The 14,728-nt window shown below is 46.2% G+C and overlaps 1 protein-coding gene across 1 annotated transcript in view; it reads right to left on the reverse strand.

Moving 5' to 3' along the window:
• FCHSD2 (FCH and double SH3 domains 2) overlaps nucleotides 1–14,728 on the reverse strand; it is a 72,723-nt gene that overhangs the window by 41,997 nt on the left and 15,998 nt on the right. The window contains exon 6 of the mRNA XM_010015282.1: nucleotides 7–57. Coding sequence (XP_010013584.1) covers nucleotides 7–57 — 51 coding nt within the window. The remainder of the gene's footprint in view (nucleotides 1–6; nucleotides 58–14,728) is intronic.

Here is a 14,728-nt window from a genome sequence, read left to right on the forward strand (position 1 = left end):
CCTGCTGAATGCCATTAAATAATCCTTTAGGTGATCGTATACATTTCCATCGAGAGCCTACAGGAGGGGAAGAATTCAAGAGAATTAAGAAAAGTGCTTTTGTATGTGATTTATTAGGATTCATATTTAGAGTTTTAAGATGCTCATACAACTATTTTTAACACATGCACCTATAATTATTAGCCCTGGATAGTGTCTGGTGGGTGTCACTCATTTTTGACAAGGAGGAAGACAGTGCTTTAGTTCCATTAGATGGCACCACAGAGCCCTGTAATATCACCTATTAAATGATTTCCATCCAGTTGTGTAATACAGCCATAGCAGAACAGTGAGGTCAGGTTTGGAGAAGAGGAGATGTGATTTATGTCAAGGAAGGCACCTACAAACTGCAAGGATACACATGGGGCTTCTTCTCCAACCACTGTTGCAGTCCAAATGACATCCCCAAGACCCCCAACATCTGTATCCTTCAAATACAGTTATTTGCTATTAAAACCCACTGATCAACAGCTGCCATTTCACATCAGCACAAAGTAACTCTTCTGTACACAGAACTCCCAAATACGTAACAAAAAGTTATCATAAATTGAACAGTTATATCAAAGTTCAAGCTCAAAAGCCCTGTTGTGACCAGAGCTGGAAAATCACATCGCAGGGCCTGGGTTACACATAGGTTTAAGGAAAGTTCTGTCTTAAACATGTACAACTGCAAGGGACTGCAAATTTCATTTAAATGTTCAACTCTGGATATATTCACATATTCCACAGATTTTTAATGATGCCATGTTTAAAAGCTATCCATTTAAATGGTATAGTCAGTGAAACAGAGTACACCAGCTTTCAACAGAGTCAAAATGCATTTCTATATAACATTGATCTGGTTATTTTAAACCATTCTGAAAAATCAGGGGTGGGGGAGGGAATGGTGAAATTGTGGAAGCCTTCAGCAAAATCAAGCCCAATGTTAAAGCCCAGGCTAACAGACACATATGAATCAGACACAAATCACAGAATCACAGACTGGTTTGGGTTGAAGGGACCTTAAAGCTCCTCCAGTTCCAACCCCTGCCCCGGGCAGGGACACCTTCCACTAGAGCAGGTTGCTCCAAGCCCCTGTGTCCAACCTGCCCTTGAACACTGCCAGGGATGGGGCAGCCACAGCTTCTCTGGGCACCCTGTGCCAGCGCCTCAGCACCCTCACAGGGAAGAGCTTCTGCCTTAGATCCAACCTGAACTTCCCCTGTTCCAGTTTGAACCCATCACCCCTTGTCCTGTCACTCCAGTACCTGATGAAGAGAACTAACTGACCGTTATGAACTAATGAGGGACAGAAGAGATTTTCCTTCTGCAATAGAAGTTCCCCCCCATCAGCACAGAGCCAGAGCAATTACCTGATTACATTAATTAACACACAGTCATCCTCAATAAAGGATGCTTAGAAGAAAACAGTAAAATTGAGTGATTGGAATTCCTGCATCCAAAGTTTTATATCCAAAATCCACTTGATCCTATACAATTTTCCCCATCCTCCACCTCCCAAGTGTAAAGTCCTTCCTACCAAAGGCTGTTTTTTTCCCCTTCAATCTTCGACATTAAACCTGCCTGAAACATGCTGCTACAAAAATTCCAGCCGTTAGGAGACAGACAGCCAGGCTGCAGTGCCAAACCTGCAGCAAACATGGGAATTCCCTCCAAGCCCCCCAGTGTCAGCAGCTCACTCAGCCGTGCCACCAGCGACCCGTACCCAAGCCCAGCTCGAGGGGTCAGCAGCCAGGGCAGCTCCATGAGGCCCCCAGCCATGGAAAAGCTCCATGAAGGGAAGGGAGAAACACTGTATGGTGGGAAAGAGCTATAGGTTCACGTCTCCAGGGTGTTCCAAGTGATGGCAGCTCCATCAAATGCTCTGTTAAGCTGCATATCTTAAAAAAGAATAGTGTACTATGAGCTTCCAGCTGGGATGTTCAACTGATAAAAATGCCAGGAAATTCCATAAAAATCCATAAAAATACATATCTGCAGCTTCATAGAATCATAGAATGGTTTGTGAGCAACCTGCTCTAGTGGAAAGTGTCCCTGTCTGCGGCAGGAGGTTGGAGCTGAAAGAACTTTAAGTGCCCTTCCAACAGAAACCAGTCTGGGATTCTATGGTTTTATGGTGAAATTGCCAAGATTGGTTGTGCTTTCCCCAAACCCAGAATTAGGAGATTGTATGATTGAGCATATCTGTTCCTGAAGCTTTCCAGCCCAAACACCAGGCTCGAGTCGCGCTAATACATGTAAATAAATAGCTGAAGCTTGGCAGAGCAAATCTAAATGCTGTTTTGCAAAGCAGCTGTGATTTTTAAGTTCCAGTGTGCTATAAAGCAGCATTTCAGAGCTCGCCCCCACCTTCGTATCAAGCCCATATGGTCCTTTTATGTTAAACCCAGCAGGAGGGTTCACGTCATTTAACTTGAGATTCTCCAGTCCTGACGTCTACACTGGAGTTTGTCACTTGGTTCCTTCTAGAGTCAGCAGAGAGAAGTTGGTACTTCTGTGGTGGGACTCAGAGAGAATCATGGACTGGTGTTTGGGTTGAAGGGACCCTAAAGCTCCTCCGGCTCCAACCCCTGCCCCGGGCAGGGACACCTTCCACTAGAGCAGGTTGCTCCAAGCCCCTGTGTCCAACCTGCCCTTGAACACTGCCAGGGATGGGGCAGCCACAGCTTCTCTGGGCACCCTGTGCCAGCGCCTCAGCACCCTCCCAGGGAAGAGCTTCTGCCTCAGAGCTCATCTCAGTCTCCCCTCTGGCAGGTTCAAGCCATTCCCCTTGTCCTGTCCCCACAGGCCCTTGTCCAAAGCCCCTCTCCAGGTTTCTTGCAGCCCCTTTAGCTATATAAGAAGGAACATCAAAGCAAAGTGTGGCAGAACACCAGGACTCCCACCAATCTGTCAGCGTGTGGAAAGCACGTTACAGCCTTTCTCCTTTCATTAATTAAAAGTGGTTTCAATATGATGAAGTTCTTAATTACTGTTAAGAGCTGCCAGATTGGAAGTTAGCAAAGGCAGCATGATACAACACAGGCATGTTTCTGAGCCAGGAGAAGCCAGGGCTACACGTGCAGCTCCAACACTCATTGCACAGCAAATGTGACATGCCATCAGTTACAGGGTTAGAGAGCTGCCTGCTCACGAATTGCTTTCAGTGTAATGTGGTTATTCCTTCTATAAATGGTGATTATTGTATGAAGCTGCACGTTACTATTAAAACAAAAGATTTGACTTGCTGAACTGTATGATATAAAGACGTTCATCTGGGATTTCATAACCTGAATCTTACTCACTTACAAACACCCTGACCCAAACCTCGGAACGTCATCATTCAGGTTGGAAATAAAAAGTCTTTTCAGGTTTTTGATCAAACAACTTGAAAGGGGAACTGGAAGAAGTGGTATTTTAAGAAGCCCAGCACATATTATTCCCCTACAATGGCTTTTGTTCTCTTTCTGAATCCCTGAAGATTAGTAAATCATTTACTGTGTTACAATCAGACTGAAAACCTGTCTATTTTTCAACCTCGAAAGGAAATCAAGGTTTTCTTCTTTATTAAAAGCCAGATCTGACATCAGAACCAAGACAATATGAAGCACCACAGAGTTACAACTTCCAAGGGTAGACAAAAGTCAATGATTTTTAAGAAATAAGGTCTTTGCAATGGAATTGTTGTGCTAAAGATGCAAAAATCCTTCCCCACCTGAGTCCAAGCTTTAGAGGATAACGGATGAAATCAGGACTGCAAAGAACTGAAACTGAAATGTAACAAAAGCAACGGATACACAAGCAAATTAAAGTGTATTTTCATAAGAAACCCTATACATTAATTCAAATTCACCCTGGGAGGGTGCTGAGGCGCTGGCACAGGGTGCCCAGAGAAGCTGTGGCTGCCCCATCCCTGGCAGTGTTCAAGGGCAGGTTGGACACAGGGGCTTGGAGCAACCTGCTCCAGTGGAAGGTGTCCCTGCCCGGGGCAGGGGTTGGAGCTGGAGGAGCTTTAAGGTCCCTTCCATCCAAATCAGTCTGGATTCTATGACTGCATAGAAATATATATATATTTCTATATTCAATATATTTTATATATTCAAACACAGGCATTTAGGTTTGTGTATGTTTTTGAACTCCCTAACCCTCTCTGGAACCCCATTCTTCCAGTAAGACAATCACCATGGATCAAATCAAGTATTCATGTGAAAACATCCTTCCTTTCATGAGCTGATACAACTCAACAGTTCACCTGAGCTGCTTTTGCCTTTGCTGAGCATGAAAAACCTTGACAAATGCTTCGTAAGCTGCCACGGCCGTGCCGGAAACAATAGAGCTGATGTTGAAGGCAAAGAATTTCCTTACATGGGTGGAGGTCACATAACAAAATGAGACCTGACCTTACCCTACCCAGCCCAGAGCCTGAAAATGGGAAGATAAGGAGAAGTTTTAAATGAAGTGAACAAAAATCATTGTGTTTGGGGAGTGATAACTGTGCTGCATAGTCAACGGTACTGCATCAGGGTAATGGGACTCGCTTTCCTCTTCAATCAAAGCAAACCCCTATATGAGAAGGGAGATCCCCAGCACAGACATTGCCTTCTCTCTAGTTTACCTTATTAAAAATGAATATTAAATTCTTATACCACCCTAGCAGGAGGAACCCTGTTTTATCTATCCCTGATCTGTGTTGCTTTGAAATCAACCTGCAACCCAATAACAACAGGGACTTGATTTTCCGTCCTATATTTTCTCTAACACTACTCCAGGCACTTCTTAATTAACATTGAAAACCCCAACAACATAAATCAGATATCAAGCATGGTGAGAGGAGCTTTTGGAGTGACTGTGTTTAAAACTTATCCCTATAATCCATTAAACAAACAGCGTGATCTCACGGATGGGACAGCCTGGGAATATTCAGTTGGATGATTCTGGTAAATGACACTCCAAGTGTTTTAATTTTTATATGCAAATGACTCAGCATACAAAAAGGAATATAAAAAAGAATGGTTGGAGTATGTACAGTAACAGCTAAATTGTTAACAGGAAGACTTACTATTAATACATCAGCTTAAGCATCCTTCTGGATCTATGAGAGGTGAAGAACAAAAGTAGTTTGTATGTATTTTCTCCCGAGCATAGCAACAGATCATAGAACCCCAGCCTGGTTTGGGTTGGAAGGGACCTCAAAGCTCCTCCAGTTCCAACCCCTGCCCCGGGCAGGGACACCTTCCACTAGAGCAGGTTGCTCCAAGCCCCTGTGTCCAACCTGGCCTTGAACACTGCCAGGGATGGGGCAGCCACAGCTTCTCTGGGCACCCTGTGCCAGCGCCTCAGCACCCTCCCAGGGAAGAGCTTCTGCCTCAGAGCTCATCTCAATCTCCCCTCTGGCAGGTTCAAGCCATTCCCCTTGGCCTGTCCCTCCATCCCTTGTCCAAAGCCCCTCTCCAGGTCTCCTGGAGCCCCTTTAGGCACTGGAGCTGCTCTAAGGTGTCCCCTTGAGGAGCCTTCTCTTCTCCAGCTGCCCCAGCCCAGCTCTCTCAGCCTGGCTCCAGAGCAGAGCTGCTCCAGCCCTCACAGCAGCTCCGGGGCCTCCTCTGGCCTCGCTCCAGCAGCTCCACGTCCCTCTTGTGCTGTTCCCCAGAGCTGGATCAGGGCTGCAGGGGGGGTCTCAACAGAGCAGAGCAGAAAGCAGGAATCATCACATATTATTTGACAATGAAGGATGGAGCATTTTAAAAACTCATCTAAAACCCCAGAAGTAATAAAGTCAACAGCTCGAGTCATGTGGCTTTGCCAAACTCAGCAGTATTCAGATCAGTGATACAGAACAGCATTTCCCAAGGACATCAGGAGAGAAAGGAAGGAAGGTCAGGAAAACCCATCCTTTTCAGCTAATATTTATGTGCCATAGTCATTTTCCCTTCAAAGTGCTGATTCCTGGTAGTAATTTATTCTAGGCATCAGTATGTCTGAATAGAGAGGAGGAGCTTGCCTTCTTTAAGTCTTTTTCTGTTTAAATCCTCCCATCACTGCAGTACTTGTCACTGCTGAACACCCTTGTTGTCCTTTAAGACATCTTAAGATAAATCAGGTCTGAATTTGTCAACAAAACAGGATTTCTATATATAAATCACCTACAAACCCAAGATCAAAGCACCAGAAGCATCCCCAAACATCACGCCTGCAGCAAGCACCTATGTGCTGACAGGAACCCAGTGCAAGCTTCTGCGTTTCTCAGTCATTGCAACCCTGTAGGAATGGCTGTGCAGTGTCTACACAGATGACAACGCTCAAGTATGAAGTTACAGAACCCCAGCCTGGTTTGGGTTGAAGGGACCTTAAAGCTCCTCCAGCTCCAACCCCTGCCACAGGCAGGGACACCTTCCACTAGAGCAGGTTGCTCCAAGCCCCTGTGTCCAACCTGGCCTTGAACACTGCCAGGGATGGGGCAGCCACAGCTTCTCTGGGCACCCTGTGCCAGCGCCTCAGCACCCTCCCAGGGAAGAGCTTCTGCCTCAGAGCTCATCTCAATCTCCCCTCTGGCAGGTTCAAGCCATTCCCCTTGGCCTGTCCCTACAGGCCCGTGTCCAAAGCTCTTGTAACGTAAGGAAAAAGGCTTCAAGATGTACAAAGTGTCTATTTAAATGTACAATGGTTGAATAAACTCTCCAAGTTTCCTCCTCTTCTCCCTGAACCTGAGGAAGGAGCTTTCATCACAGCAAACATGGGAACAATAAACATTAGAAGGCAGCAAGGGCCCTGCCTTCTGTTTGCTCACATTCCCATTTGGGGCTCATAAACACACTCTGCACTTTCTCCTGCCCCAGAGCTTTGTGTTTTCTAATGTCAATGGTTTTGGGCTTGTTTGCAAGTTCTTTGTTTGCTTTCATTAGTCCCTTGATGATTGTTCTGCACATCATTTTGTTCCTTTCCAATCTGGGCAGGGTCATTGTTTTTCGTGACAAAACCTTTGTTGCTGGTGCACTGATGTCTACTGTGAGCACAGAAAACTACAGAATGGCCACCATGAGATGCCCATCACCCTCTCCCAATCCAACGTCCCTTTAAGAAAAGTATTAGTAAAATTAATGACAATATCAACAGAATCATAGAGTAATAGAATTGTGTTGGAAAGGAGCTTAAAGCTCCTCCAGCCCCAACCCCTGCCCCGGGCAGGGACACCTTCCACTAGAGCAGGTTGCTCCAAGCCCCTGTGTCCAACCTGGCCTTGAACACTGCCAGGGATGGGGCACCCACAGCTTCTCTGGGCACCCTGTGCCAGCGCCTCAGCACCCTCACAGGGAAGAGCTTCTGCCTTAGATCCAACCTGAACTTCCCCTCTTTAATAATGATATTATGGGGGGGAAATATATGTAGGTGTTTCCAATCAGGCCAAGCTGAAGAAGTGATTTAGTTAAAGGACAGTTTAACATCACCAGATCCCATTTTGCCCACTTTTCTGTTGAGGTTTTTCACTCATCACTGTCAGGTATCAAATAGTAGGAGCTTATAAAATACTGTCAGCTTCTGGTGAAAATGGTACAAGTCATAAACCCATCAATACTGGTTCAGGAATACTGCTTGGAATGGGGGGTTTGTGCCAAGCTTTGTGTTGGGAGTGGGGGGAATCTGTTTAAAAGGAATAAACCTTTCACAGGCTTTTTAACTACAGAATTCAGACTAAAATCATCTTTCTCCTCCTCCACTGGTGCTAACAGGACTGCATCCATAAATTGTTAGCACAAATCTTCTGGGAACAAATAAGAATGGACGACTAAAGCAATAAAGCATAGTTGGCACGTGGAATTCCCGAGTGATATTTGGGAAACAGGGATTAATCTTCAGTGCTGCAATGCAGCTGCTCTACCTTTGGCATAGTCCTGTGATGTTTTTTCCTTTATTGTTCCAGAGGATTTCTCTCATTGTTGTGTGATTCTATAACTATGACAATAATCACAGCGCTGCGACTCGCAGCCCTTCTCCTTTTCAGGACATGAGGCTCATTTGTGTGGATTACAAAATTCCCTAAAATAGTCTCACTTGTTTTGGTCATTAAATATTAGGATGACCGGCAAAGAGGTCTTAGTAATCCTTCAGTAGAGTGTTTTGTCAGGAATCATAGAATAGGTTGGGTTGGAAAGGACCTTAAGATCATCCAGTTCCAAACCCCTACCATGGGCAGGGACACCTCACACTAGACCATGTCACCCAAGGCTGTGTCCATCCTCGCCTTGAACGCTGCCAGGGATGGGGCATTCACCACTTCTTTGGGCAATGCTCAGTTATAGATGAAGCTTCCTGAAGTCTCCAGTATTGCCATCACTAAGGCTGTGCTGTGAGCATCCCTGGAACAGCCTCCTCACGGAATAGGTTGCTGGAAGTGACAGGTAACTTTAAACCCATGTAGAGAAAAAGAAAAACATATGGAAGTGATAAATCCAAAGAGCAATTGGGACCAAGAGCCTGTGCTGGAGCAGGAAAGGGTTTGTTTAATAGATTGATTGGATGAAGTGAATGAAAATCACAGTGGACAAAAAAAATAACTGCTGTTAAATTAATAATCTCACAATCCCAGACTGGTTTGGGTTGGAAGGGACCTTAAAGCTCATTATAGATGCCCTTGTCTCTGAATAAATGAATTATTGCATTGAATTCTTATCTATTAAACCACTTTATCTGAGGTCTAATATAAAGCACTGCACAATTTGATTAATGGGAGCAATTTAAAAAATTAGTTCTAATATTCTTTAGCTTGAATTAGAAACCTGATTTCTACCCATCTCTACATACCTGGCGTTATACTTCAGTCAAAAGTAGCTTCTCCAGATAACTTGAGACACCCAAAGTCAGGTTATTGTCACGATTCTTTCAAATGAATTTTCTTTGGGCATCTTTACATCGTTTTCAGCTCCATAACTTTGAGTTATGTGAGATTAAACGCCTTGAACCTCAGCATTTAAGCCTTGCTGAAGGTTTTGAAAGTCATTATTTCAGGAACTCATGGAAGGGGGTGCACAATGCTGCTGGACAGTGCTGTGGCCCAGCGGGAGCAAGTGAACTGCTGCACTGAACAGGTTCTTCCCTTTAGGCAGAGGGCTGGAACTGGATGATTTTAAGGTCCTTTCCAACCCAAACCATTCCGTGATTCTGTGATTACTGATGAACAACACTGGCCATTGCCAGAGAGACACAAGTTCTTTATCTAACATTCAAATCCTATGAGCAGTTACTGTTGTGTCTAAGTAATTAAGAAAATATTACAAATAATATCCTTACTCAGCTGGAATACCCTGTTCCAGCTGCTCAGTCCTATGGCATTATGGATGTAATGGACCTACTGGTATAGAATCACGGAATCATAGAATCCCAGGTTGAAGGGACCTCAAGGATCATCTGCTCCAACCTTTCCAGGCCATGCCTGACACAGACTGTGTGCCCACTAGATGTCCCAGCGCCGTGTCCAGCCCAATCTTAACAGTGTCCAATGCTGGGGAGTCACCACTTCCCTGGGGAGATTATTCCAATGGCTGCTTGTTCTCATTGGGAAACATTCCCTCTTGTGTCCAGTGGGAATCTCCCCAGCAGTAACTTGTGCCCATCACCCCTCGGCTTTGCCATGGGACTCCTTGTCCAAAGGGAGTCTCCATCTCCTCTGCAGCCCCCCTTTAACTCCTGGCACATGGGATCAGATCTCCCTGAGCCTGCTCTTCTCCAGCTGAACAGTCCCAGCTCTCTCAGCCTTTCCTCACACGCTGCCCAGCCCTTGGACCATCTTTGTGGCCCTTCTCTGGCCCCTCTCCAGCCCATCCACAGCTTTGCTGTGCAGCAGGACCCAAACTGAGCCCATGTTTCAGGGGTGGCCTGACAAGCACCGAGCAGAGTGGGATAATGACATCTTCATCTGGTAGGGAATATCTGTTTCCTTTTCATGACAAGGATGTTTATCCTGCTATAAAAGCCTTTTTAGCAGAGATGACAACTTGAACAGATGGGAATTTATTTTCTCTATGAACACCAGCAGGTAGATGCAGAAATCATACTGCAGGATCCCCCCTCCTCCTCCTCACCTGACTGAGCTTTGAGGCATCTCTCCCATCACTTACCTCTCCAGCAATCTGTAAGCGCTGAACAGGAATTTCTTGCTCCTAATGCCATTCTGTGGCCTAATTCCATATGGATCAGCTCCGTTCATTTCCTTCCAGTGAAGCTCACACTGAAAGAACAGTTCTCTCTTCTGATACCAGTTGCACACCACATTCACTGCTGATGGAGCCCTGAGCTATTTACTGACCTCTCCAAAGGAGCTGAAACATGAGGATGCCTTCGGAGCATGCAGTGCCATAAAGGCTCACTAGCACCAGCCCAGAATTCCACTGCAGGAAGAGATTCCAAGACAAGGAATTTTCCTAAGGACTGTGTCAAAAAACACAGCTCAAACAGCCATTGCCCAAAGCTGATAACTGATGACCAGCTCCTCACCTCCATCTATCCATCTATGCTAGGAAACACCTCCACTGCCACCAAAGGGACTTGTGTTGAGACAGAGAAGCAAAGCTTTGGAAGATGAAAGGATAAAAAGCATCTCGTACTTTACAGCCACACTCTGTGTAAACCTTCCCAATTTGGGGTTCAAACTGAAACATGGGAGATTTAGGTTGGATACAAGGAAGAAGTTGTTCCCTGGGAGGGTGCTGAGGCGCTGGCACAGGGTGCCCAGAGAAGCTGTGGCTGCCCCATCCCTGGCAGTGTTCAAGGCCAGGTTGGACACAGGGGCTTGGAGCAACCTGCTCTAGGGGAAGGTGTCCCTGCCCGGGGCAGGGGTTGGGGCTGGAGGAGCTTTATGGTCCCTTCAACCCAAACCATTCTCTGACTCTATGAACCCGGAGTTGCTGAATACAAACCCCCATAATGATCCATTCAGGATGTGTCCGTGACTTCTAAACTTGGAATGTCGCACGTTCCTAGTTCAAACCCGTCCACATTGCTCCACCTGCCTCCCCACCAGCACTCCCCAGGTGCTTCCTGAGCTTGGCCACTGCCTCCCGGAGCCGCTCCGGCTGCTTCTGCCAGCGCCAAGTATTTTGGGAACCGTCCTTATTGTATTAGAGCGGGGCTCTGAAACACGATGGCGAAGTTTCATTTCCTGTTCAAAAGGAGTACTTTTATGACATCTGACAGAAAAAGCCTGGTCCAAATCCTCAACGGCTCCAACATAAAATCTTTAAGAGCCTCGAAGAAATAAATAATGAAATGAAAATGTTGTAAAGTTTTCTGTTAACTCCTTCAATGAGGTTTCTCAACGAGACCGCCCGGATTCCTGTCGAGTAGCTCCTTCCCCGTCTTAACCCTTCCTTGTGATCTCTTCCTAACAATCATTTGGGTTTCTTCAGCTTTCCACTGATTTTCCTTCTTCTTCTTCATTGCATCCACCTTCCATCACTGATGATTTCTCTTTATCCCTTCCCAACTCGCTCCCAGTCACTGCACCAACACCACCAGCCTCCTGTGAACCGTCTCATGTAAATACATCCCTGACTTTCCTATCCAGGAAATACCTTTCATGAGCATCTGTAAAATCACACTACATTTCTTCACCATCAACCCATTCCTGAAGTTATTTCTGTCAAAATGCCAAAGGAAACCTCGCTGACAAGTCAGAAGCATTACCAAGAAATAGTTTTATTATCCCATGAGAAATGATTCTTGTTTGAAGATAATTAAGTGGCTCTGAGTTATGTGTCAGCCTCTGTCTTTCACTGCACAATCCCCACCCATGGAGGAATAAATACTCAGCCCCCTGGAAGTAAACAGCCTTTTTGGACCAAATGCTTAAAGAAGGAACTGCTTAAACCACATTTAATTGTGGTTAAACATGAGGTGAGACAGAGCTGACTGTCATCAGGGAAACGTGACCATCATTCACTTTTCATCTGTGCAACAGAAAGAGTTGTGATCCAGACACCATCTTTTGCCTGGAGTTAGCTTGGAAAGGCTACATGATGGATGATGGTATCAGATGCTTCCATAGGTAGCAGTGGGAGTGCCACTTATTGTTCAGGACATCTCAACTTCCCCTGCTTGTGGTTTCACCAAAAATACCACCAGAAGTGGTTGGTCTTCTGCTGGGAAGCAGCTTTTCACTTCCCTGTAAGTGCTTCCTCACAGTCAGCTGGTAACTGCCCTAAGAGCTGGAGCAGCTCTGCTCCGGAGCCAGGCTGAGAGAGCTGGGCTGGGGCAGCTGGAGAAGAGAAGGCTCCTCAAGGGGACACCTTAGAGCAGCTCCAGGGCCTAAAGGGGCTCCAGGAGACCTGGAGAGGGGCTTTGGACAAGGGATGGAGGGACAGGACAAGGGGAATGGCTTGAACCTGCCAGAGGGGAGACTGAGATGAGCTCTTGGGCAGAAGCTCTTCCCTGTGAGGGTGCTGAGGCGCTGGCACAGGGTGCCCAGAGAAGCTGTGGCTGCCCCATCCCTGGCAGTGTTCAAGGCCAGGTTGGACACAGGGGCTTGGAGCAACCTGCTCTAGTGGAAGGTGTCCCTGCCCGGGGCAGGGGTTGGAACTGGAAGAGCTTTAAGGTCCCTTCAACCCAAATCACTCTGGGATTCTATGAATATAAATGGTCAAAACTGCAGCTAGTCTACATTCAATAGACTGTGAAGGAGCTAAAGTTCTCCAAAGCAGAGCTTAGGTATCAACTGGGAAGTGTGATATAAAAGCATTTAAGAAACAGCCAAACAACAGGGCACAACTTTGTACTAATTATTCACCATGGACACATCATCACACTGCAGACAGAGCCTTAGGAAAGAAATTCATCTCCCCAAGGCTTTATGTGCATGTATATGTATGCACAGAGAGTGCTGGCCCTGGCAGGGCAAACAGCCTGGTATCAGCTGCTGGGGAGCCCACAGTGAGCATCTTCTGGAACACTCGTATCATGTGTTGGGCAAGAGCCTCCCTTCACTCATCCTCCATTCATAGGAATGAACATGAGAAAGCAACACACACACCCCAACTGTGGGCCCATCTGATACTGTAGATAATGCAATCTCTAGCTGGTTTAATTGTAATTACAGTATATTTGTGGCTTGCAGCTGACAAGAAGGGGAAGTGAAACAATAGTTCTTTCACTTACAGAAGTTCCCTCTGCATTTTAAAAGGGAGCATGACAGGATCTGAAAAGAATAGCTGAACTAGGAACAGAGATTTATAGAAGTAAATGGAAACCTCCAGTGACTTCAAACTTATTTTCTCCTAATGCTCTTTTTTATTTAGGGCAGAATCTCTGCTATAACAAAGTAATTCCCTGGGTGCTTCTAAATCACTCCAAAAAGCAGAAAACAATAACGTGTACGTCAAATGATTTCTTACAGTGATAATGGTGGTTCTGCTTGTTCTGGAGGCTACACAAATATGTAGTCATGCAAATGTTACCCTTTTAATTATACAGGAGACACAGTGGCCAACCATTGCTAGGGTAACATTCCTGAGACCACTGAAGGCCTTCAGCTACCACATCAACTTGTCAAGTCCAACAGAGTCACCAGAGGAAAGAAGTGTTTGCCATATACATCCTATTAATTTCTGGCCATAAATCAAATTATTAACTCTAAACCACCGAGTTCTCAGTCTTGGATCAACTGTACCTTGGGCTGCATCAAAAGAAGCCTGACCAGCAGGTCAAAGGAGGTGATCCTGCCCCTCTGCTTTGCTCTGGGGAGAACACACTTGGAGTCTTGTGTCCAGTTCTGGTGTCCTCAACATAAAAAGGACATGGAGCTGTTGGAGCAAGTCCAGAGAATGCTCAGGGGCTGGAGCAGCTCCCGTGTGGAGCCAGGTTGAGAACACTGGGGCTGTTGAGCCTGGAGAAGAGAAGCTGCTGGAGACCTCAGAGCAGCTCCAGTGCCTAAAGGGGCTCCAGGAAACCTGGAGAGGGGCTTTGGACAAGGGATGGAGGGACAGGACAAGGGCAATGGCTTGAACCTGCCAGAGGGGAGACTGAGATGAGCTCTGAGGCAGAAGCTCTTCCCTGTGAGGGTGCTGAGGCGCTGGCACAGGGTGCCCAGAGAAGCTGTGGCTGGCCCCCCCCTCGCAGGGTTCAAGGCCAGGTTGGACACAGGGGCTTGGAGCAACCTGCTCTAGCGGAAGGTGTCCCTGCCCATGGCAGGGGTTGGAGCTGGAGGAGTTTTAAGGTCCCTTCAACCCAAACAAGTCTGGGATTCTATGACTCCTACAAACACTGCCAGCTTCAGCTGAATCCCATTTGTACAAGTCATGTTTGGATGTGTAGTTTCATTTGTTTTAAATGATCATTAAAAGTGCTTGGTAAAAGTGATGGATGATGGTGCTGAAAACACAGATGTCATCTCAGCTTCATAAAAACTCCCAACAATGCTAATAAAGAGAAAACAGGGTTCATCAAAACATGAGTATTCTGGTGCTGTTGGCTCATTCAGTTACTCCAGCTAATGGCAGAGAACAACCAGAAACTGGGGACCTGTCATTAGTGGGGTCCTCCAGGGATCAATATTGACCCCAACACGTTCAATGTCTAAAGTGACCTGGGTGATGGGATCAAGTGCTCCCTGATGAAGTTTGCCGATGACACCAAACTGAGTGGGGAAGGGGACACTTGGGAAGGTGGAACCACCCTGCAGGATGAGCTGGACAGGCTGAAGAGTGGATAACAAGAACCTGATGGAGCT

This window comes from Nestor notabilis, unplaced genomic scaffold, assembly GCF_000696875.1.
Source record: "Nestor notabilis isolate BGI_N333 unplaced genomic scaffold, ASM69687v1 scaffold2645, whole genome shotgun sequence".
NCBI classification, from domain to species: Eukaryota; Metazoa; Chordata; class Aves; order Psittaciformes; family Psittacidae; genus Nestor; species Nestor notabilis.